Genomic DNA, 21,428 nt, shown 5'->3' with positions numbered 1-21,428 from the left:
CATACTTCTTATTACGTCAAATGGCCTCATTTTTTGGGAAGTCCAGTCCCTCAGTCAGTCCAATCTGCCTTAATCGCAGATTGAATAGTTTGTTGATAAATTATTTTACGTAGTGGACTCTAATAAATTTTGGATCTATTTTTTCTTTCAGATCTCAACCTTATTCTGAATACCAGAGGCCTCACAGTCATAAAAATAATAAAAAAATTCAAGACGAATAAATCCTTAAAACATAAGATATATTTGGTAATACGTTCATATCCTTGTATATTATTAAAATTATAGGGTAATATTAAATCGATTTATTAAGAAAATGTTTAGTGTTGTTATTGGGAGGAAAAGTTGAGAAAATATATTTTTATGTGTAGAGTATAAACTAGTTAAAATCTATATATTAGTATCTATATTTTTAAAAATAAGTTATTTAGTTTTTATTATTTTTAAAATTTTTAAAAATTAGTTTTTGTTGTAAAAAGATATAATTAAATCATAATTGTCATATTATTTTTTAATGATTAATTTATTGCATATACTAAAATTATAGGTATTCAATTTTGGAATATATAAAATTTAAGAGATTAATTTTTGAATAGAATAAAGAATTAGTTTTTGTTTTGTAATTTTTCCTGTTTTTTTTTCAAACAATCATACAATAATTGCTATGCATATGAAAAAAAAAAAATCATATGGAACAACTTATTTGTTTATATTATTATTAAAAAAAGTCTTAACATTTAAAAAAATTAAAAAAAAAATCAGTTAAACAAATAAGCCGGCGTAGAATATATATATAAAGAAAAGAAAAGGAGTTTCATGTGTTTATTTTGCTCGTAAATTAATTAATGCAAATTAGGCAGCCAAAAATGTGGAAAAAATGGAGGAATTTCGGAATATATTGATCATTAAATAAGCAAAAGTCCATTGTTTCCAGATTATTTTATTTTACTTTTTTCCAAATCATCACCATCATTTTCCACGTCAACTTTTTACAAAATATAAACATGGGCAATGAATAATAAAATTTTTTAAATTTTTTATATTATTTATAAATTAAATTTATTGTTAATTAATTTAATGCACATGTATGTAATGGAATCGTATGTAATAAAATAAATGAACTACCTGTCGTATTTTCAAAGCATAATAATTAATAAAAATTAATTAAATTGAATTTTTATATATATATTTTTTATTATTGTGTTCATACAGAAATTAATTAATAATTTTTTTTAAATTTTAAAATATTTTTTAAAATTAAAAGATTTATATTATAAAAATTAAATTATGTAAGTAAATTTTAGAGATTTTCGAATCTACTCTATTACTAATTTTTATTTAAAAAGAAAGTTAAATTATTATTTTTTAATTATTATCAATATATGGGCCAGGTGGAAAGAAGCACCTTTCTGCTTGGGTTGAGGAAAGCCCAAAAGGAGCTAGTTAAAGCCCACTGAAGAGCAGAGTGTCAGAAGCCAACCCACCAGGCCGAAACGTTTCTGGTCATCTATCAACATCCACCGGAGAAAACAAGCACTCGACAACAGCTCGTGAAGCTCTCCTATGGACCCAGTCTAAATTCATCGTTTTCCAATATCGTCAATTGGCATTACCAATCCCGGCAACCAAAGTCTCACCATCTTCCGTTACACTCCTTATCTTTTCTCTCTCTTTCTCTTAATCTCTTTTTTCTCTTACCTTCTCATCCATGGCTACTCAGGGTCAGGTTATCACCTGTAAAGGTAATCCCTCTGTTTATGTATTTTGTTCGTCTTTTTTTTTTTTTTTTCTTTTTCTGTTTATAAAGCTCTTGAGATTTGACGAGTTTGATCTGTTTGGATTGCGAATGAAGCCGCGGTTGCTTGGGAGCCCAATAAGCCATTGGTCATAGAGGATGTGCAGGTAGCTCCGCCTCAAGCTGGTGAGGTCCGAATTAAGGTTCTCTTTACTGCTCTTTGTCATACCGATGCTTACACTTGGAGTGGCAAGGTATGGATACGCGTTTACTTACACTCTTTTTATATGTGAACGCTTTTTGTGTGGCTGTTCTTTTATTCTGATTCGTGATAGTGCGATAATATAATTTTATTTTTTACCAATTGAGTCATTTTACCAAGCAAACCTCGCAATGCACGATATGTTTTGATGATTTTATTTATATCTGATCATTGTTAATGATGATGCTGTGTGTGCATCATTGAAAGGAAAAAAGAAAAAGAAAATGGTCTTGAATGTTGATCTGCTGAGATGTCACCTTTGGTGCTAGCTTGAAATGCAATTAAGATAAAGATTTAGCAATTACTTTGCCCTTTGGACCCACTAAAAGCCTATTTCATTTCATTACGGTTTTAATTTTTGGAAAAATTATTACTTAGTTCCCATGGAATGAGAAAAATCACTGTTTAGTCCCTCAATTTTGAAAAATACATTAAAATATCTCTTACGTTTTAAAAAGTCTACTATTTAGTTTCTCCGTTAATTTTGTCGTTAAATATTTTATCATTTAGTTCCTATAGTTTTAAAAAACTTATTAGTTGATCTCTCAGATTTTTAAAATATTTATTAATTAGTCCCTCTATATTATGGACATTTTAGAGTTTTTTGTAATATTTAATGGCTAAAACTAAAGGAGGGGTAATTAGTAAACTTTTTAAAACGTTAGGACGTTTTATATACTTTTCAAAATTGATAGATTAACTAGTGAATTTCTTTATATTATAAGGACTAAATAGTAATTTTTTCTTAATTTTTTGTTAACTTTTTGATTCATTTGTGTTCTAGGATCCTGAGGGCCTCTTCCCCTGTATCCTTGGTCATGAGGCTGCTGGGTATGTGGACCATGTAAATCATTTGGGTATTATACACATTGTATGGCCTTTAGTTAAAAGGGATGTATGATTGAATTATTGTCTCAGGGTTGTAGAAAGCGTTGGTGAAGGGGTGACTGAGGTTCAACCGGGTGATCATGTCATCCCTTGTTACCAGGCGGAATGCAGAGAATGCAAATTTTGCAGATCAGGGAAGACAAACCTTTGTGGCAAGGTTCGTGCAGCTACTGGTGTTGGAGTCATGATGAATGATCGGAAGAGTCGGTTCTCGATAAATGGAAAGCCTATTTACCATTTCATGGGAACCTCAACATTCAGCCAGTACACGGTCGTGCATGATGTTAGTGTTGCAAAGATCGATCCAAAAGCTTCTCTCGAGAAAGTGTGCCTTCTTGGCTGTGGTGTTCCCACTGGTAAAGTTTTTCTGATACTCGCCTAGTTCAGTGAGGTTGTTCAACAACTGTGTTTGACATTCTCAATGGGTTACCAAAACAAACGTCTTTTGTCCTTTAGGTCTTGGAGCAGTTTGGAACACTGCAAAAGTAGAAGCAGGGTCTATTGTTGCTATATTTGGCCTTGGGACAGTTGGCCTAGCAGTAAGTTGTGAATGCGAGTGTCTTGCTTTCTCTTTCTCTATGTTTTGCATGTTTATGTCCGGATATAATAGAACTATCTAGACTTGTCACTGTAATTCAATAGGTTGCAGAGGGAGCAAAAGCAGCTGGTTCTTCACGAATAATTGGCATAGATATTGACAGTAAAAAGTTTGATAGAGGTATATTCTTGTTATTCTTTTCAGTTAATATTGTGCAGTGTTCACATGTAACAGACCTTCCTTTTATCTTAGTTCTTTCCATTATAAAAAGAAAGCGTGCTTGTATCTGCTGCATGCTTGATGTGAAACTTCATAATCCAAATTTATTTTTGAATGATGCTGTTCCTTATTCTGTTTTATTCATTTATTTCCTTTTGTGAGGAGGGTGATGGGGAAAGGTATGAGATTCAGGGAGGTTGCTTATTCAGAAATTCTAATTTATGTTATTTTGTATTGACTACTGATTTATGTAAATTTAACCGTGCAGCAAAGAATTTTGGAGTAACTGAATTTGTGAATCCGAAGGATCATGATAAACCAATTCAGCAGGTCATTATTGACCTCACAGATGGTGGTGTTGACTACAGTTTTGAGTGTATTGGAAATGTTTCTGTAATGAGGTCTGCTTTGGAATGTTGTCACAAGGTACGTAGTGTCTTAACTGGTGCCAACACCATGAGTGGATCTGTTGCACACTTTTGATACGCCTGGAAATTTTCAGGGCTGGGGCACTTCTGTTATTGTGGGTGTTGCAGCATCAGGTCAGGAGATTTCCACTCGTCCTTTCCAATTGGTGACTGGCCGTGTTTGGAAAGGAACTGCGTTTGGTGGTTTCAAGAGCCGTTCACAGGTGCCATGGCTTGTAGACAAATACATGAAAAAGGTGAGCCTGTCTTATGTTGACATAATATGTGTCATCATTCATTCAGATCTCCAACAATGTAGGTCAGAATTAACTACCATTCTGCATGTATTACAGGAAATTAAGGTGGATGAGTACATAACCCATAGTTTGACTCTTGGGGAGATCAACAAGGCATTTGATCTGATGCATGAAGGGGATTGCCTCCGGTGTGTGCTTGATATGCACGTCTGAGGTTATTATCTATCAAGGAATGCTTCAAATCCTTGTATATAAATATAATATGCATAATGTAATTATTGCCCATAAGTATCTTGGAATAAAGTTGGTGCTTTAACCTGTTGAAAAATTGACCTGATTTTGAGGTTTGGCATATGGATGAATCAGGAATAAGTCTATGAGATTTAACAAAATCCTTAAATTAGTAGATTTTTTAAAATATCACGGATGATTTAATACATTTTTTTAAAATTAATCTAACTTATAAAGTTTCTAGAAATTAAATAGTAAATTTTCCTTTTATTTTTTCCCTAGCTTCAATGTTCTCTCCAGTTTTCTCAATTTATTTGGTTGGTTTATGGAGCTACATTTTTTGACTTATTTAATGAAGCTTTATTAGAGACATTACTAGGTATTGAGATTCATTGGTTTTTTTTTTAATTTTTTATTTGGTGGGTATGAATTATATAGTTTTTCACTGGAAAACAAATATAAATGCTCATTTGAAGAGCAGAATGGAGAAGAGTGGCCCAACTTTATGTGATCTACAAGATTATTTCTGTTAAAAAATTTCTTTGACTTTTAGTTTGACTAATGGGAAACTGGAACAAAACTTAACAAAAGAACCCTTTTGTTTAATAAATTTAAAATTGAAGGACTTCATTGTCAATATAAAAATAAAGACTTAATGGTCAATATAAAAAAATAAAGACTTAATTGTCATTCAAACTTAAATGAAGGATTAATATATAGATTTATTAAAATTTAAGGACTTTATTATAAATTATCTTAATAATAATAAATGAATACTTAATAATTTTAATTGCAATTCTCACTAAAACATTTAAATTACTTAATTAAAATTATAATAAAATTTCATATATTTATACTACTGATAATTACTATAATAACAGATATTTTTAAATTACATACGATAAAAATTTTATCGATCAAATGCCCTTTTATTTTTTAATTATTGTTTAAATCATTCCATCTTAAATAAATAATTCTCTAAATTTTAAAAAAAAAAAATTCTAAAAATAAATCATACGATATTTAAGCCGCTCACACTGCAACAACATTCCTTTCAATCCCAAAGAAACAGTTATCAGTGCAAATTCAGAAAGAATTATACTAAGTCATGATTAGACGAGCGACTTCTCCTATTATTATTATTATTATTATTATTATTATTATTATTATTTTAAATTTCTTTTTAAGTCCCAACACTGGTTATCTTGATTAAGAAGGGAGCTGATTTGGTTTGTGGGTGGCTGATATAGTAGCTATGATTTTATTTATTTATCTTTTTATTCTTTTCTTGATTTGGTAATAATATGAAAATAATTGAAACTTGCCTCTTTTGTTTGAGCAGCTGGGATTTTGTTATGATAGATTCCTGCTGTGATATTTACATATTGTTATTCTTTTAATAAAATTAACTCTATTCAAGTCAAATTCAAAATCTCACAAGTTCAAAATACCATTAAATAGAAGAAAAGTATTTAAGACAATTATAAAACGAATAGAGAAAATTATAAAATTCAATGGTTTTAAATAGGCCAATTGTTGTATTTAAGTTGGAAAAGATTGCAATTCACAGGCAAATTAAAAAAGAAAATTCTTGATAAATAAATTAAAATTAATAATAGATTTCATTTAATCAAAATCTATTAACCGGGTCCATGTAATAAATATTTCAATTAAAATTTCCAATATTGAGAAAAATATATATATTTGGAAACTCTGCAATGAACTATTTTCCAGGAATGTGGACCGTAGATTCTTCTGACAACGAATGGATATAACGGCCAGTCTAAAGCCACCTAGAATCTCGTTCCCTATTTAATCAAATCCCACCAAGTTAGAATCTTGAAGGATTGTTTCCCTATGAAATATAAATCTCCACCACCTACCAACTAGCCTAGCTTGTTACGCCGGAGTGGCACTCCCCAAATCCCGATGGCCTCCACCCTCTCCTGCTCCGCCGCCGACCTCCTCCCCCTCCTGGGTCCCGCAGCAAATGCCTCTGCCGCTGCTGAGTTCATCTGCGGCCGCTTTGAGGCAGTTTCCAATAAGTTTGTTGATACAGGCTTTGCACTGGATACCACCTACCTTCTCTTTTCTACGTACTTGGTTTTCGCCATGCAGCTTGGTTTTGCAATGCTCTGTGCTGGCTCAGTCCGGGCAAAGAACACCATGAACATCATGCTCACCAACGTTCTTGACGCTGCCGCCGGTGGCTTCTTTTATTATACGTTTGGTTTTGCCTTTGCATTTGGATCGCCGTCTAATGGGTTCATCGGCCAACATTTCTTTGGGCTGAGTAAGTTCCCATCGCCATCTTTTGATTATAGCTATTTCCTGTTTCAATGGGCTTTTGCCATAGCAGCAGCTGGAATCACCAGCGGATCAATAGCAGAGAGAACCCAATTTATTGCATATTTGGTATACTCTTCTTTTCTGACCGGTTTGGTTTATCCGATTGTTTCCCATTGGTTCTGGTCTTCCAATGGGTGGGCTAGCCCTGGGAGATCAGAAAATCTATTGTTTGGCTCTGGGGTTATTGATTTTGCTGGTTCTGGCGTTGTCCATCTGGTTGGAGGCGTTGCCGGTTTGTGTGGTGCACTGATCGAAGGTCCTCGCATTGGCCGATTTGATGACTCTGGCCGTGCCGTGACGATGCGTGGACACAGTGGCACTTTGGTTGTATTGGGTACTTTCTTATTATGGTTTGGCTGGTATGGGTTCAATCCTGGTTCATTTGTTAATATTTTGAAGAGTTATAATGGAAGTGGTTCATATTATGGGCAATGGAGTGCCGTCGGTAGAACTGCCGTGACCACCACTCTAGCAGGTTGCACAGCTGCATTGACCACTCTCTTTGGGAGGAGGTTACTGGTTGGTCACTGGAATGTAACTGACGTTTGTAATGGTTTGCTTGGTGGGTTTGCAGCCATTACCGGTGGTTGCTCTGTTGTTGACCCGTGGGCTGCGGTGGTTTGTGGCTTTGTTGCTGCATGGGTCCTTATTGGATGCAATAAACTGGCAGAGAAGTTGCATTACGATGATCCATTGGAGGCTGCACAGCTTCATGGAGGCTGTGGTTCTTGGGGGATTATATTCACTGGATTGTTTGCAAAGAAGGCCTACGTAGAGGAGGTTTATCCGGGTCATCCAGGAAGACCGTACGGGTTGTTCATGGGAGGAGGTGGGAGACTATTGGCTGCAAATACTGTGCAGATTCTGGTGATAGTGGCGTGGGTGAGTGTGACTATGGGGACGTTGTTCTTGATTCTGCATAAATTGCAGCTGTTAAGGATCACACCAGAAGAGGAAACAGAAGGAATGGATCTTACAAGCCATGGTGGGCATGCTTATACACTTGCCGATGTTCTTGATGCTCAGAAACAAGCAGCGGCTGCTGCTGTTTGATTATCGAGTTCTTTTGTTGTGTGTTGCTTTGCTTCTTGTAATTTTAGGTTCTTATTATGTATCAAGTTTGATTAAATATGATTACTAATGAAGATCCTTAATGTGAAAAGAACTAGTTTGCTAATTTGTTAATTAGAAAGGTAGCTTGCAGCACAAACATCCATTTACCAGTAAGAGGTTGGACTTCAATACTTCACATTCCTGAACCATTATCTTCATCCATTTAAGCCAAATGTCAACCTCATTATTAATAAATAAAATTCACTTCCAATTGCCAAATACCACAATTTGAAGCGGCTGCCAAGTTGGGAAGAATAAGTTTCAACACTTGCCAAATCATATGTATGAGAACCATACCATAACCATTAGATCCATATAAATATAAGACCAAATAACAGCCATCATCTGTACAAAAATCATTTGCCTCATAATAATTTATACACCAGTGATCTAAGATGAGTGTACACTTTTTAAATCTCCCTTTTTTCAGTTCCTAATAGCAATTATTTTGTCCAATTGAAAAGAGCTGCAGAATAAACCAGCTTTAATACTTCTCAATAAGCGCAATTAGCAATTGTAGCTGCACAGGCCCCAGATCATTCAAAAGGCGTTAAAAATCAAAACAAAGCATACCCGCATCAAAACCAGAGAGCTCAGGAGAAAATGCGTTCAGATCAGCAGGCACACAACCAGCAGAGACCACTGCATCAGACTGACCTAACAACCAGCTCTCGTAATCATGATTCTTCTGGTGTAGGTCAGTGCTTCCAGTAAAATGGGTACTAAACTGCTTGACAGTTGTGGGCTCATTGTTGGACCCTGTACCATGAGGATGAATATTTTCAGCTGAAACTTGGTGATTGCTTTCACTCAAGTTGCTAAACCAATCAGACTCAAGATCAGGAAAAATTGAATTGACAAAATTTTGGCTTTGATTCTGATATATGTTTTCACCATCATTTGACTGCAGAGTAGGCTGACTGTACACATCAGGTTGAAGAGCCACTACGTTTGAAGTGACACTGCCCTGCGTAGGGCTCAGATAAGTGTATGAGTCTGAAGTCATGTACGGTTGATCATCCTGCCAACCAGAAGGATTTTTAGCATTTATCGCGGCCAGTGAAACATTATTCCTAGTGTAGTGAGATGCAGGGGCACAATTCTTGTTGTTTGCAATGCCATACATAGATTGGTTCCTTGAAAAAGGACCCCTGATGATTCCTGCCCTTTTAAACATTGTATTAGAGGATATAATTTGTTGGCCTCTATCTTGTGGAACAGCAGCATTATGTGCGCTGACTGCTTGTTGTGAAACAATGCGGGGCAAGAGTCTATTTCTACTCTGATCACATCCTGGTCGTCTGTTTCTGTTCCGACTTATAATATTTGGCAACCTGGCAGAGGAGCAAGCACGAACTGTAGCAGGCCTGGAAGGCTGACTTTGTGTCCCTAAGTTGGGTGGCAATTGTATAACATCAAAGGATGCAACTTGGTTTAGTTGGGGAAATGCCAAAGGAAGCTGAGCATCAGGAAGTTTTAAAACAGATACTGGAGCATTTTTCCCTAGCCGAAAACTTTCTCGCTGATTTTTCCATATCTCCTGTTTATCAGTGGCGTGACAATGGTCAACATTGGAGATACCTGTACCCCAGTGCACACATGGCGCAATTGAGTCACATACATAACAGTGGCACTGCAGTTCAGGAAAAGATGGAAAGAGTAGGACAATTATAACCATTGGATTGTAAGGAGCAAATGTTGTATGTTTAAGGACCAGGGTTGAAATAAGCAACATTACCAAGTCACAGTGTCTTTCATGTGGGGTTGAACTGAAAGGAAATTTAGCACACAGATGCCGTGGATGAGGATAGTCTCTACATGCAATCTACAACCAAAATAAAATACAATCAGAGTAAGCATCAGAAACATGATTACTATATTTTTCAATACCAAACAAAAGAAAGAAAGAAAGAAGGAACAATATAAAAGAAACTAATAATATAGCCTATGCGAAATAAGGAAAGGTTTAGCATCAATTGTTATAAATCAAAGCATTCATACGCAGTAAGTGCAGTGATTGACCAAGATTAATGTATCTCACCAGTTCAACCTCCACATGGCAATTTCCAATCCATTAAGCATATTACAACATGAATTAAAGTGAATTCTTATCCCTCTTTTTTTTTTTATTATTTTAAAATGATCTAAAGAGGACAAATGATCTAACTCAAGAAAATAGCAAGAAAAATTGCTTCGCAGGCCATATGATCTGCATTTCAAGGATTTATCCTTCCTGTTTGTCATCCAAACTGAACAATGCTACAATTCCACCTAAACAGGTTTAATTTGCCTAGTCACTGAAGAAAATCCAAGAATATTGATGAAACAAACCTGTCACAAGTAGCACCTCATAAATAATTGAATTGCATGGTGCAAATCAGACCATATACCACCATCGTTGCCAAGGAGCCAGATCTAGAAGTACCCAGCAAACCATGGAAACTGAAGGTTTAGCCAAATATCATCCTTGATATCTGGATGCACCATGCAATAGCACGTATGAATGTTGCGTTAAAAAAGGTTCAGGTAAATTAAAAACATCCTGTTTAATTCATTCTCCTACACAAAAAGAAGCAAGAAGTGATACTCAAAAGAAGAAGAAGAAGAGCTTCAGGTAGTAAAAAATTTTCTTGACAGGACACTCAAGGGATCACATTACCAAAAATCATGGAAGAGGACAGCATCAAAGTAGCAGAAATCAACAAGGAGTAGGCTTAACATCTAAACCAAGTTCTCTAACATACATTTCCTGATCTAGCCATACCGACTAATATGCACATGTCATATAGCATAAATAGGAAGATAGATACCCTAAATAACATTCTGAAACACTTCTCAGCAAAACATAGCAAAATCCATGCCAAACAAGCATCATGTTCTCATGCTAAGTTACTTGAAGTTTAAAAAAAATGTGGAAAGGGATGGAGACCTATAATTTGAAATAGAGTAAAGTAAATTACTAAAAGTTCCCTATTTCCCAATATAAATCAAATTTGTTTCTACTCTCTAATTATCTATCAACTAATATACCCGTGTATATAAAATAGACAGGAAGACATATATCCTGAATAGCATTCAGAAACACGCCTCAGCAAAACAAAGCAAAATCCATGCCAAACAAGCTTTACGTTCTCATGCTAAGTTACCTGAAATAGAAAGGTGAAAAGGGCCGGAGACCTATAACTCCACAGCAATCCATTAAAACGTGGCCTTACACTAAAGTTCTAAAAGTTTCCTTATTGCCCAATACAAACACACTTTGTTTCTACTCTGTAATTATCTATCGTCGTAATGAAAAGATGATCAACAAAGTTCAATTTTCCAGTAGTGCACTTTAAGCATCGAAGCTTAACAAAATTCAGTCAGGACAGAAAATGAGCACCACCCAAACACAAAATCGAACATGGTAAACATTTAAAATCCAGTTCATAACTGGCAAATACATACCTGTCCCTTTTGTCCAACAACAAGAACATCATCGCCATCGCTAGTCGCATCATCAACAACACCCACTGGGGTATCTGGGTCGCCATCCAAAACCACACAATCATCATCATCAACATCTTTCGATGGTTTGGAAGACTTAGACTTTGACTTGGGCTTCGGCGGATTATACTCGCCCACTACAACAACCTCATCGGAGTCGGCGGTTTCTCTATCAAAAGTCTGGAGGAGCTCAGTCAACCAATCATGGTCATCATCGCCGCTTCTGGGCTCATCAAATGCCGGCTCCTCATCGGAGCTGATATCAAAAATCACGGGATTCGACTCCATGAGAAATACATAAACCAACAAAGACACTCCAGCTTTATCATGCGGGTTTATGAAGCAGATGAATAATACAATCCCTCGAAAATGAGGAAATAAAATAGGAAATAAACAAGTCTTCAGCAGAAATTGAAGAGACTTTTATTCCGAGGAAAATTCTACAGATCAACAAAAAAAAATATTTCTACGGCTATTAAAAATTAGGGTTCCGAAATGGAAAATAAATTAGGGTCAGTGATGAGAAATTGAGGAGATGGGCGAGACAGTGAGAGCAGGGGCACTGCCCAAACAGGTCATTAATCAGCTGGCTACAGAAGGGATAAAAGTCGGGAAGGATGGGGATGGAATTGTGGAAGGGTATTGATGCTACGAGATCTAGAGGATAGAACTTTGTGTGTGTGAGCTTGATCCTTTTTAGGTACTTCTTTCCTTTTATTTTTGCCATATCTATGTCAGAGGGCATTTGCGCATATCTCCCATGTCTCCTTCTTGGGTGGACCTCTTTCGTATTGGAAAATTACTTTGTAGTCCCTGAGGTTTAACGTAATTAACATTTCTGTCCCTCTATTTTGACGACCCAACACTTAAGTCCCTCACTTTCTTTTCTGTCCAACTTCGTAGTCCTTCCGTCCAAAATAGCCGTTTGGGACACGTAAATTGACAAAATTAACCTTCTTCTTCTTCTTCTTCTTCTTCTTTCTTTTTCTGCAACTTTTTCTTCTTCTTCTTCTTCTTTCTTCTTCTTCTTCTTCTTCCTACTCTTTCTGCAGCAGCTTCTTCTTCTTCTTCTTCTTTCTTCTTCTTCTTCTTCTTCTTCTTCCTACTCTTTCTGCAGCAGCTTCTTCTTCTTCTTCTTCTTCTTCTTCTTCTTCTTCTGCAACTGGAGAGAGAAAGCATGAAAGAGAAAAAAAAAAGGAATTTCACATTAAGAGAAGGGTATTTCTGGAAAAAATTATCACCTCTCACTTTTGACTCTTTGACCAAACGGTTTAAATGGACGGAAGGACTACGAATTTGGACGGAAGAGAAAGTGAGGGACTTAAGTGTTGAGTCGCCAAAATAGAGGGACAGAAGTGTTAATTACGTTAAACTTCAGGGACTAAAAAGTAAATGACTCACAGATGACCCGATCTATCTTTCATATTAGATCTTAGGTTGGAAGCCACTGGGCAGGCCTGTCTAAGGGCGTTCCGAAATCAAGGCCTGATCTACTTTTGTGGGTCCTGATTCAGCCCAAAGGGAGTGCGAGACCCGACGGTTATCAAATGCCCCTTTACCTTCTCAGCAGTTATTACATGACTCATAAGGAGGTAAATATCAAGAACCCATTATGATTGCGTGGCCCGAGGACAGTTTCCATCAAAACGTCTTTTCTCCACTTTACTATTCTCAAAATTCAAATCCTCCCCATCTTCACAGAACCCTTACTCTCCTTTTGCTTTATGCGTGCTCCGTTCGTCCTACCCTTCTGCCTCAATCGTCTCTAAGATATGCTTTTCATCTTGCCATGGATAGCCCAAAACTTCCCAATATCATAAATCTAGAGTCTAATGTCACTCCTTCTTCCCTGGCGAGTTTCTTTTCTCGGGAGTACCTGAATACCCCTCTTTTTCGTATCCGGGCTCCCCTTCGCAACGAGAGAATCGTCCTTCCCAATCCTCCTCCTTTGGGTCTAATTGACCCCCAAAAAGACCGTAGCTTAATTTTTTTCGTCAAACAGCGTGAATATGGCTTAACTTTTCCCTTTTCCCCCTTCTTCGTTGAAGTTTTCCCATACTTCGGAATAACCCCTAGGATGCTCGCTCCCAACTCTATACTTTTCATGTGTTCCTTTGAGTCAATCTGCCTGAGCTGGGGCCTTACACCTATGGCTCGTTTATTTTTAACCTTTTTTTGACTGGTTCGAGCAGTCCAGTGCTTTTACTATTTTATCCCCCGCGGAGGGTTGTCCATCTTCTCGGGTCAGAAAGACTCAATCAAGGGCTAGACAGAGGGATTTGCTGTGGTGGAGCTGAAAGGGAGCTCTGGGGCGTCCTGGCAAGTGGACCTCCCTTGGAGGGAAGTGCCTCAGGGCTGCAATGACCTCCCTCAGCTATCCCTCTCCGAGTAGGTCGCGTTTCTCCGACTGACTTCCATTGAGCAGAAGTATGATGTCGAGAAATGTATGTTTGTGTCCAGTCTTCAAGACTGCAAGGACGCGGGTATTTTATTCCGCTTTTCGTCGCCTTATCCTTCTTTTTATTTTTGGGTTGAATGTTCTCCTGAACTGTTGGGTTTTATTTTTTTAGCTTCCAAGCATCCCATGGACAAGATTAAGCCTCCGAAGAACTTCGTTCTGTCTCGGGAGAGCATGAGGGCGGCTCTAGATGCTTTCCGAGCTGGCTAGTCGGTGGCTGATGTGACTCAGGAGGTCGCCCAAATTATCTCCCTCAGGTCGGCTGGACGGTCTATTCCCCTCGCTCCGGTCTCTTTTCGTGCCCCCCGGCCTAGCTCTAAGGACCCACACCCAAGGGTTTCCAAGTCCTCCATCCGCAGCAAGCCCAGCATTGCCCCTCCATCTCCTACAGCTTCCAGATCTAGGCAGTCCTCAGCTCCGAACTTCCCGGAGCTCACAGTTGTCGAAGAACCATTCGAGGTCGCACAACCTATAAGGACTGAGGTCATTCTAACTGAAAAGAAGACATTTGAGGGTGGAGGTGAAGTCGCTCTGGCAGGCGAGGGTGCCCTAGCTGTTGAAACTGAGGTAGCATCTATGGGTAAAGACACTTCCAAGGATAGGGTCAAGTCCAAGCCCACTGTGGCCCCTCGCCCCAAGAAGGCTGCTGCCAGTGGTGCTGTTGCTCCAAAGGGAGCTACTGGCAAGCGAGCTCTTCCTTCGGAGGTTCCTACTGCAGCTTCGACCTCAAAGAAGGCCCGTGGGTCTCAATAGCCTGCCCCTGCGCTCCCTCCTTTGGAGAAAGAGAAAGCGCCAGTAGGGCTTCTGTCCTCTGCTCTCGATAACGAAGTGCTGAACGCCAAGGAGATCACTCCCCAATCCACCGCAAGCATTGTCGCCGAGTTGCTGCGGGAGAGGATGTTTGGTGGGGTTACTGAAGCCTCGTACCCACGCCTGCTTGCTCTCACCGGTCTTCTGGCCTGCTCTACTTGGGAGCAGGTGGCCTTTCGCTCTCGGACTCAGGAGGAGCTCGGAGACACAATCAGGGAGATGCTCCTTATGGTGAGTTTTCACCTTCAGTTCTAGGTTGTACTTTATTCTCATTTTCTGTCTTGACAGTTTTTCTTTTCTTGTTAGGTGAGCAGGAGCTGAAGAGCCTGACTTTGACTACGGATGGACTGAATCTTCAGAATCAGCAACTTTGTTAGGAGATTAGGGTCTTAGAGGGGAGGTGCTTTGCCCTTCTCGAGGACGCTAAGTTAACTGAAGACAAGGTTCGACTGGCGTGTGAGGAACACCTGCGAGAGTACAAAGAGTCTGTTGAGCTGAAAGCAGAGATCGATCAGGCCTGCCAGAAGTGCTTGCAGGAATATAAGGGCTCTTCAGAGTTGAAGTCTGAGATCGAGCAAGCCTGTGAGGATCGTCTTCAACGTTACAAAGACTCCCCTGAGCTGAAAGCTAAAATTGAAGAGGCCTGTGAGGTGCGGCTTGCGGACTTCAAAGCTTCGGATGTGATGAAGCACGAAATATGGAGCAGAGGCTTCCGCATGTTCGCCTCCGGGTTCAATCAGGGTCTGAAAGAAGTTAAGGATGCCCCCTCCACCCCATTAGCTCGCCTCCGAGTTCCTGAGGTAGATTCTGATGGCGAGGAGGTGCGCTATGGGGAGGATGACAACCCTCTGTCTAAAGGAGCTTATCGCTCAGCAATCGGTCCTCCAGAGGAAGAGGTTGGGTCTGAAGGAGTAGATGGTGGGTCTCTGGGAGAGGGCGTTGTGCCTTTAGGGGGCGAGATCGTGCCCTACGTGGATACTGGGGGGTAGGAGTTGGGGAGTGCTGGGCTCCCAAGGGATGGGGTTACAGATGATGTAAATGATAATGTAATTACTGATATTAGCCCTCTGCGAACTATCTTCCCTCCTGTAATCATAGATGATTAAATAAAGTAGCCTTTTGTACCTTTTTCTATTCTTATTATGTCTTTGCCTTTCTCTTTAACTCTGCACTGTTTGTTAGCTTGAGCTTGTTTCCTAATCAATGTATGTGACTTTATTTCTGTTTGCCCTTTTGTTTATACTGTTCCTCTTTTGTCTTGCTGAGTTTGCCAATCTACTCGTACTTTCCAGTCATGGCCTACTTTATTCTGTTTCTATGCTGACTTGACTTAATCATGAAGACTCTAAACAAATCTCAAATTATTTAATTTTGTTTAACTAGTAATCAGAGTACCTGGGATTATGCTTAGAATTTTTTTTGGGTTGTGTGCTCCAACGAGATGATGGGCTCGGTCTCCTGGGTTCTTTTCTGATTTAGCTAATTGTATTTGGCCGCGAGTCTTCTTGTGTGGAAATCGTTCCTCTTTGGTTCACTTGGTCTTGTCTTGTTTAGTTTGCGTGTTTATGGGTCTGTCTTGTCCTCGGACTCCTTTATTTGGGGAGCTCGTGAGTTCGGTAGTCTTTGCTTCTTTTTGGTCTTACAATTGAGGTCGGACTTCAGCCCTCGTTTATCTTGTCTGTGGTCCTTTCTTTTTCCTCTAGCTCTGCTCTTTCTAGCATTTGATTTTCCCTAAGTTCGGTTTTATGTGGCTCGGCTCGGATTTTAGTTCTTTCAGGTTTGATTTATCTCTTCTGAGTTTTTATTCTTGTTTTGAGATTCAGTCATTTCTTCCTTACTGTGAGCCCGATCATCTACCTCACTGAGGTCTTGAACAAGACTCAGGCTCTTTGGCCTTACTGTCGCTTTGTTGTCCCAGCCGGTTTTGTGGTGCCGGGGTCATTTTGTGAGCCTGGTCACCTACCTCACTGAGGTCTTAAACAAGATTTAGGTTTTTTGGCCTTACTGTCGCTTCGTCATCCCAGCCGGTTTTTGTGGTGCCAGGGTAATTTTGTGAGCCCGGTCACCTACCTCACTGAGGTCTTGAACAGGATTCAAGCTCTTTGGCCTTACTGTCGCTTCGTCATCCCATCCGGTTTTGTGGTGCCGGGGTTATTTCGTGAGCCCGGTCATCTACCTCACTGAGGTCTTGAGCAGGATTCAGGCTCTTTGGTCTTACTGTCGCTTCGTCATCCCAGCCGATTTTGTGGTGCCGGGTTCATTTTGTGAGCCCGGTCACCTACCTTACTGAGGTCTTGAACAGGATTCAGGCTCTTTGGCCTTACTGTCGCTTCGTCATCCCAGCCGGTTTTGTGGTGTCGGGGTCATTTTGTGAGCCCGATCACCTACCTCACTGAGGTTTTGAACAGGATTCAGGCTCTTTGGCCTTACTGTCGCTTTGTCATCCCAGCCGGTTTTATGGTGCCGGGGTCATTTTGTGAGCCCGGTCACCTACCTCACTAAGGTCTTAAACAGGATTCAGGCTCTTTGACCTTACTGTCGCTTCGTTATCCCAGCCGGTTTTTGTGGTGTCGGGGTCATTTTGTGAGCCCGGTCACCTACCTCACTAAGGTCTTGAATAGGGATGTCAGGCGGGCGAGTTTTCACGGGTACTCGATTCGCCCAAACCCTATTAGGACGGATTTGGGTTTTTACAAAACGGATTTGGGCGGGTTTGGGTTTGAAAAATTTTACCCGTCTCGGATTCGGGTAGGGTTCGGGATTAGGTGATCGGATACCCGTTACCCGAACCCGATTAGCTATACTAACAAAACTAACCCTAATCCCTAATTCCTTTTTTCATTTTACTCGAGTCATACTGCTCTCTCTCTCCATCGGTGCCTCTCTCCCCCGCTTCCCTTCCCATAATTCCCAATCGACGCCTCTCTCCCCCACTTCACTGACGACTGCCAGTAGCCCAATCGGCACCGGCGATGTCTCCTTTCTCTCCCCAGCGACGATAAATCTTCTCTCTCCCCAATCAGTGATATCTCCTTCTCTCTCTCCAGTCAGTGACATCTCCCATAGTCCCACTTCGCCTCTCTCCCCCCACTTCACTGACGAGTGTCGGCAGCCCAGTTAGCACCGGCGACGTCTCATTTCTCTCCCCAGTCGACGATAAATCTTCTCTCTCCTGATATCTCCTTCTCTCTCTCCAGTGGCGACGTCTCCCACTTCCCAGTCGGAGACAACTCTTCCCTCTCCTCGGTCGGCATCGACGACATCTCCTTCTCTCTCCCCAGTCGGTGATATCTACTCTTTCCAATTGACGCTTCTCTCCCCCACTTCACTGATGACTGCTGGAGACAACCCTTGCCTCTCCCCAATCGGCGTCGGCGACATCTCCTTTGACTGGAACTCTCTTCAGGTTTGCAATCAAATTTTTTGATAATCAAGATCTTTTATGTGCATGTTGTTAAAGAATTTTTAGTTGCTATTAAAGATTTTTAGAATTTATGGACTATTAATTTGATTATTTGGATACTGTTAATGTAACGACCCGAAAACCGATACCCCTATGTAACGGCCCGAATCGCTATCGGCGCTAGGATCCAGATCGGCTTAAGGCCGCCGGGACCCGTAGCAAGCCAAACATACTTCCTATCACCTGGTCAAATCCCATACATGATCAAAACTTTAACATAAAAACTGTAATATAAGATGTATAGACCGAGCTTGACCTGCATGCGACATAACTGGAAACATAAAGAACCCCCCTACTAGAGCCCTCATCAAAACTCTAGTTGGGTCAACATAACATACATCAAGCTGGAATCACATCCAATGAACCAAAATCTAACTTGTGCATGCATCAAACCACAAACATAAGACCTCCACTAGGGTCCTCATCAAATACTCTAGCGTGGTAAACAACACATGCTACAAGTTTAGGTCAAATACAACTCAACACTAAACATAACATACATCATGTATTAAAAAGGGACTAACCAAGTCTTAGGGCCAAGCACAGTACTAATACATAACACAACTCTACTATACTTGCATTACATTACATTTCATTATCTTACAATCCATTATATCGATTTACAATACATGTCCACACTAAAGATGCTAACCTATTACATAACAAGACTTTAACTCTTGAGACTTTCCAATCTTCCTCAAACCTGCAACACTGGAGTTAGGGGAGAGGGGTGAGCTAAAAAGCCCAGTGAGTAGAAACAGAAAAACAGTTCATTAATTATATGCTTTCATGAAATGCGTTACAACACAAACAATTCACATAACGGATGGACATGACCACCAAAACTCCCTCTGTCTGTAACATATCATGGTGCCCGGCCCTTTGGGCTCCTCAGGACTTCATTATGCCCGGCCCTTCGGGCTCCTCAGGACTTCATTATGCCCGGCCCTCGGTGGGGCTCCTCAGGATTTCATTAACATAACATATCTAGGGCTATTGGGGTCGCCTTGGTCCATCCACATCAACAGTAAATAATGCAATGCGTCATATTCGTATGACTAGTGCAATCAACCTATTACATATAAACATGATGCATGAACATGCTTTAGGCATTTGATTTCGTAAAATAAAATATTAAGTTTAGTTCTACTCACCTCTGGCAGACGCTGGATTGACTCTGCAACAGCTAACACCGATGGCCTCCTCGGTCCCTCGGGTCCAATCCTACACAGGTGGACTCGAATGAGGTGCCAAACACACTCTAAACAACTCATAAACAACTCCCCAAAAACCTCTTAAAACATCCTCAAAACATGCATAGAAAATGCCCATGAAAGGGCTGGACAGGACACTTTCGGCAGCACTTTTGGCGGCCGAATGTCCCTTCCAGAGCCGAAAGCCATGCAGGTTCGGGGGCACCTTCGGCGGCCGAACCCTCTCTCTAGATCCGAAAGTCAGGCACTTTCGGCAGCCGAACATCACTTTCGGCGGCCGAAAGTCTACTCCAGATCTGAAACACAACTTTCGGGGGCAAGGTTAGGCGGCCAAACCATGCATCCACAGGCAGGTTCGGCGGCCGAAACTACCTTCGGCGGCCGAACCTGAGTTCATCAGAACTCAGCCTCTCGTGCATACCAGCCTCCAAAACCTTACCAAACACCCCCAAACAAGCACCCAACCTTAAAAAAACATGCATAAACCCTTAACCATGCACAAAGGAGCTTAAACAAGCTTAAACTCCAACAAAGAACATCATAAAGCATACATAAATAGCTTATGACCCACATAAGCCAAAATCATCAAAACTACTCAAAACCTCACTTGCTCTCTCCCAATCATGCATACACTCTCCCACATGCATAAAGGAGCATAAACTAACATAAATTCCTCAACACAAACATCACATAACATACATTGGGCATAAAACCCACATAAACCTAAAAATGCAAATCTACCCATACTCAACCATCAAAACATCATTAAACTTACTTAAAACTTCATTAAAACACAAGGAAAGCAAAGATCTACACTTACCTCTTGAAGATCGAAGGTTGGTGCGATCCCTAACTCGGAGGTGTGGAGGATCCAAGCTCCAAAAGCCTCCAAGCTCCCAAAACTCCTATTTAAGTTTCAAAACTTCAAAACAAGGGTAGAACTCATGAAAACTTGAGGGATGGGTAGAGAAAGCATGAAAACGACCAAAGGAGAGTATAAACTCACCTGAGCTCGAGAATGGGGAGAAAACTCGCCCATTTCTGATCTGAGGGCTCTTTATAGGTGGCCTGGTCAACGACCTTCGGCAGCCTAACGTGCCCCCTAAACTCATGCATGTTCGGCGGCCGAACTTGAGGTTCGGTGGCCGAACCCTGGTTCGTTCAAACAAAGCTTTCGGAGGCCAAAAGCGCTCCCAAAACCTTCCCATGTTCGGTGGCCGAACTTCATGTTCGGTGGCCGAACTTCATGTTCGGTGGCCGAACTTCACTTTCGGCGGCCGAACCTGTCAAATGCCTCCTTAGTTTTTTCTTTTCAAAACTCAATTCTTTTCTATTTAAAACCATGAAATCAGTAAAAACATTTTTGAAAATACATTTTACCCCTCTAGAAGCCTCTGGCATCTTCAGAATTCCTGATTCCAACGGAGATTCCGCCGGAAGGTAGGGATTCCGATGCCGGAATCTAGCCGGGTATTATGGTTAAAAAATCTAATTATTTGCTATTTAATTACTGTAACACTGTTGATTTTTAGAATTTATGGGCTATTAATATGATGTATGGACTAAAAGTTGCTATTAAAGATTTTTAGAATTTATGGACATTAATATGATTATCTGATTATTAATCTGATTATTTGCCATTTGGTCACTCTTAATATGATAATCAAGATCTTTTTAGTTACTGTTAAAGTATATTAATACTATCAGATCCCATGCTGTTTAAGAAAAATACGTGTTAATTTACTAGAATAATATTTGATGTAGTGAAGAGATTATAAAGCCTAAGTACCATCTATGTAATCCACCTGGTTCGTGTCATTGAGCATTTCTCTAATGTTTCTATTGCTAGGTTGTGCATATCTTATGGATAGTTTTAGTGAAAATTAAGGCAAGTTCTCAGACTTGATTTACAATCTATGTTTTAACTGTTGGTAGTTTATTTGTGAGTTAAATTATTGATATTATCGTTCTTTGTGATGAGTATGAGTGTGTTGACTTAAG

The 21,428-nt window shown here is 39.8% G+C and overlaps 3 protein-coding genes across 3 annotated transcripts; 2 read left to right on the top strand and 1 right to left on the bottom strand.

Moving 5' to 3' along the window:
* The first annotated feature begins 1,531 nt into the window (after positions 1 to 1,531).
* LOC110627351 (alcohol dehydrogenase class-3) lies at positions 1,532 to 4,631 on the top strand. Its single transcript, XM_021773628.2, has 9 exons — positions 1,532 to 1,739; positions 1,850 to 1,986; positions 2,779 to 2,825; positions 2,913 to 3,238; positions 3,339 to 3,421; positions 3,525 to 3,600; positions 3,908 to 4,065; positions 4,142 to 4,303; positions 4,400 to 4,631. The coding sequence occupies exons 1-9, from the start codon at positions 1,706 to 1,708 to the stop codon at positions 4,514 to 4,516; spliced, it is 1,140 nt and encodes a 379-aa protein (XP_021629320.1). The 5' UTR covers positions 1,532 to 1,705; the 3' UTR covers positions 4,517 to 4,631.
* Positions 4,632 to 6,205: 1,574 nt separating this feature from the next.
* Positions 6,206 to 8,060, top strand: LOC110628253 (ammonium transporter 1 member 4). The gene has a single exon (XM_021774824.2). The coding sequence runs from the start codon at positions 6,464 to 6,466 to the stop codon at positions 7,934 to 7,936; it is 1,473 nt and encodes a 490-aa protein (XP_021630516.1). The 5' UTR covers positions 6,206 to 6,463; the 3' UTR covers positions 7,937 to 8,060.
* Positions 8,061 to 8,279: 219 nt separating this feature from the next.
* On the bottom strand, positions 8,280 to 12,218 carry LOC110628252. The gene is made up of 3 exons (XM_021774823.2): positions 11,444 to 12,218; positions 9,735 to 9,821; positions 8,280 to 9,629 (listed from the first exon to the last, which is right to left on the bottom strand). The coding sequence occupies exons 1-3, from the start codon at positions 11,768 to 11,770 to the stop codon at positions 8,547 to 8,549; spliced, it is 1,497 nt and encodes a 498-aa protein (XP_021630515.1). The 5' UTR covers positions 11,771 to 12,218; the 3' UTR covers positions 8,280 to 8,546.
* Positions 12,219 to 21,428: the final 9,210 nt, after the last annotated feature.

Source organism: Manihot esculenta, chromosome 12 (assembly GCF_001659605.2).
Source record: "Manihot esculenta cultivar AM560-2 chromosome 12, M.esculenta_v8, whole genome shotgun sequence".
Lineage (NCBI taxonomy): Eukaryota > Viridiplantae > Streptophyta > Magnoliopsida > Malpighiales > Euphorbiaceae > Manihot > Manihot esculenta.
This window is presented reverse-complemented; position numbering and strand designations above follow the sequence as displayed.

Coding starts and splice junctions, on each gene's coding strand:
- LOC110628252 (XM_021774823.2), bottom strand. CDS start 11,770: ATGGAGTCGAATCCCGTGATTTTTGATATCAGCTCCGATGAGGAGCCG. Junction 9,822..11,443: donor TTGTTGGACAAAAGGGACAG/GTATGTATTTGC, acceptor TTTTGGTTGTAG/ATTGCATGTAGAGACTATCC. Junction 9,630..9,734: donor ATGAAAGACACTGTGACTTG/GTAATGTTGCTT, acceptor CCTGAACTGCAG/TGCCACTGTTATGTATGTGA.
- LOC110628253 (XM_021774824.2), top strand. CDS start 6,464: ATGGCCTCCACCCTCTCCTGCTCCGCCGCCGACCTCCTCCCCCTCCTG.
- LOC110627351 (XM_021773628.2), top strand. CDS start 1,706: ATGGCTACTCAGGGTCAGGTTATCACCTGTAAAG. Junction 1,740..1,849: donor TCAGGTTATCACCTGTAAAG/GTAATCCCTCTG, acceptor TTGCGAATGAAG/CCGCGGTTGCTTGGGAGCCC. Junction 4,066..4,141: donor CTTTGGAATGTTGTCACAAG/GTACGTAGTGTC, acceptor GGAAATTTTCAG/GGCTGGGGCACTTCTGTTAT.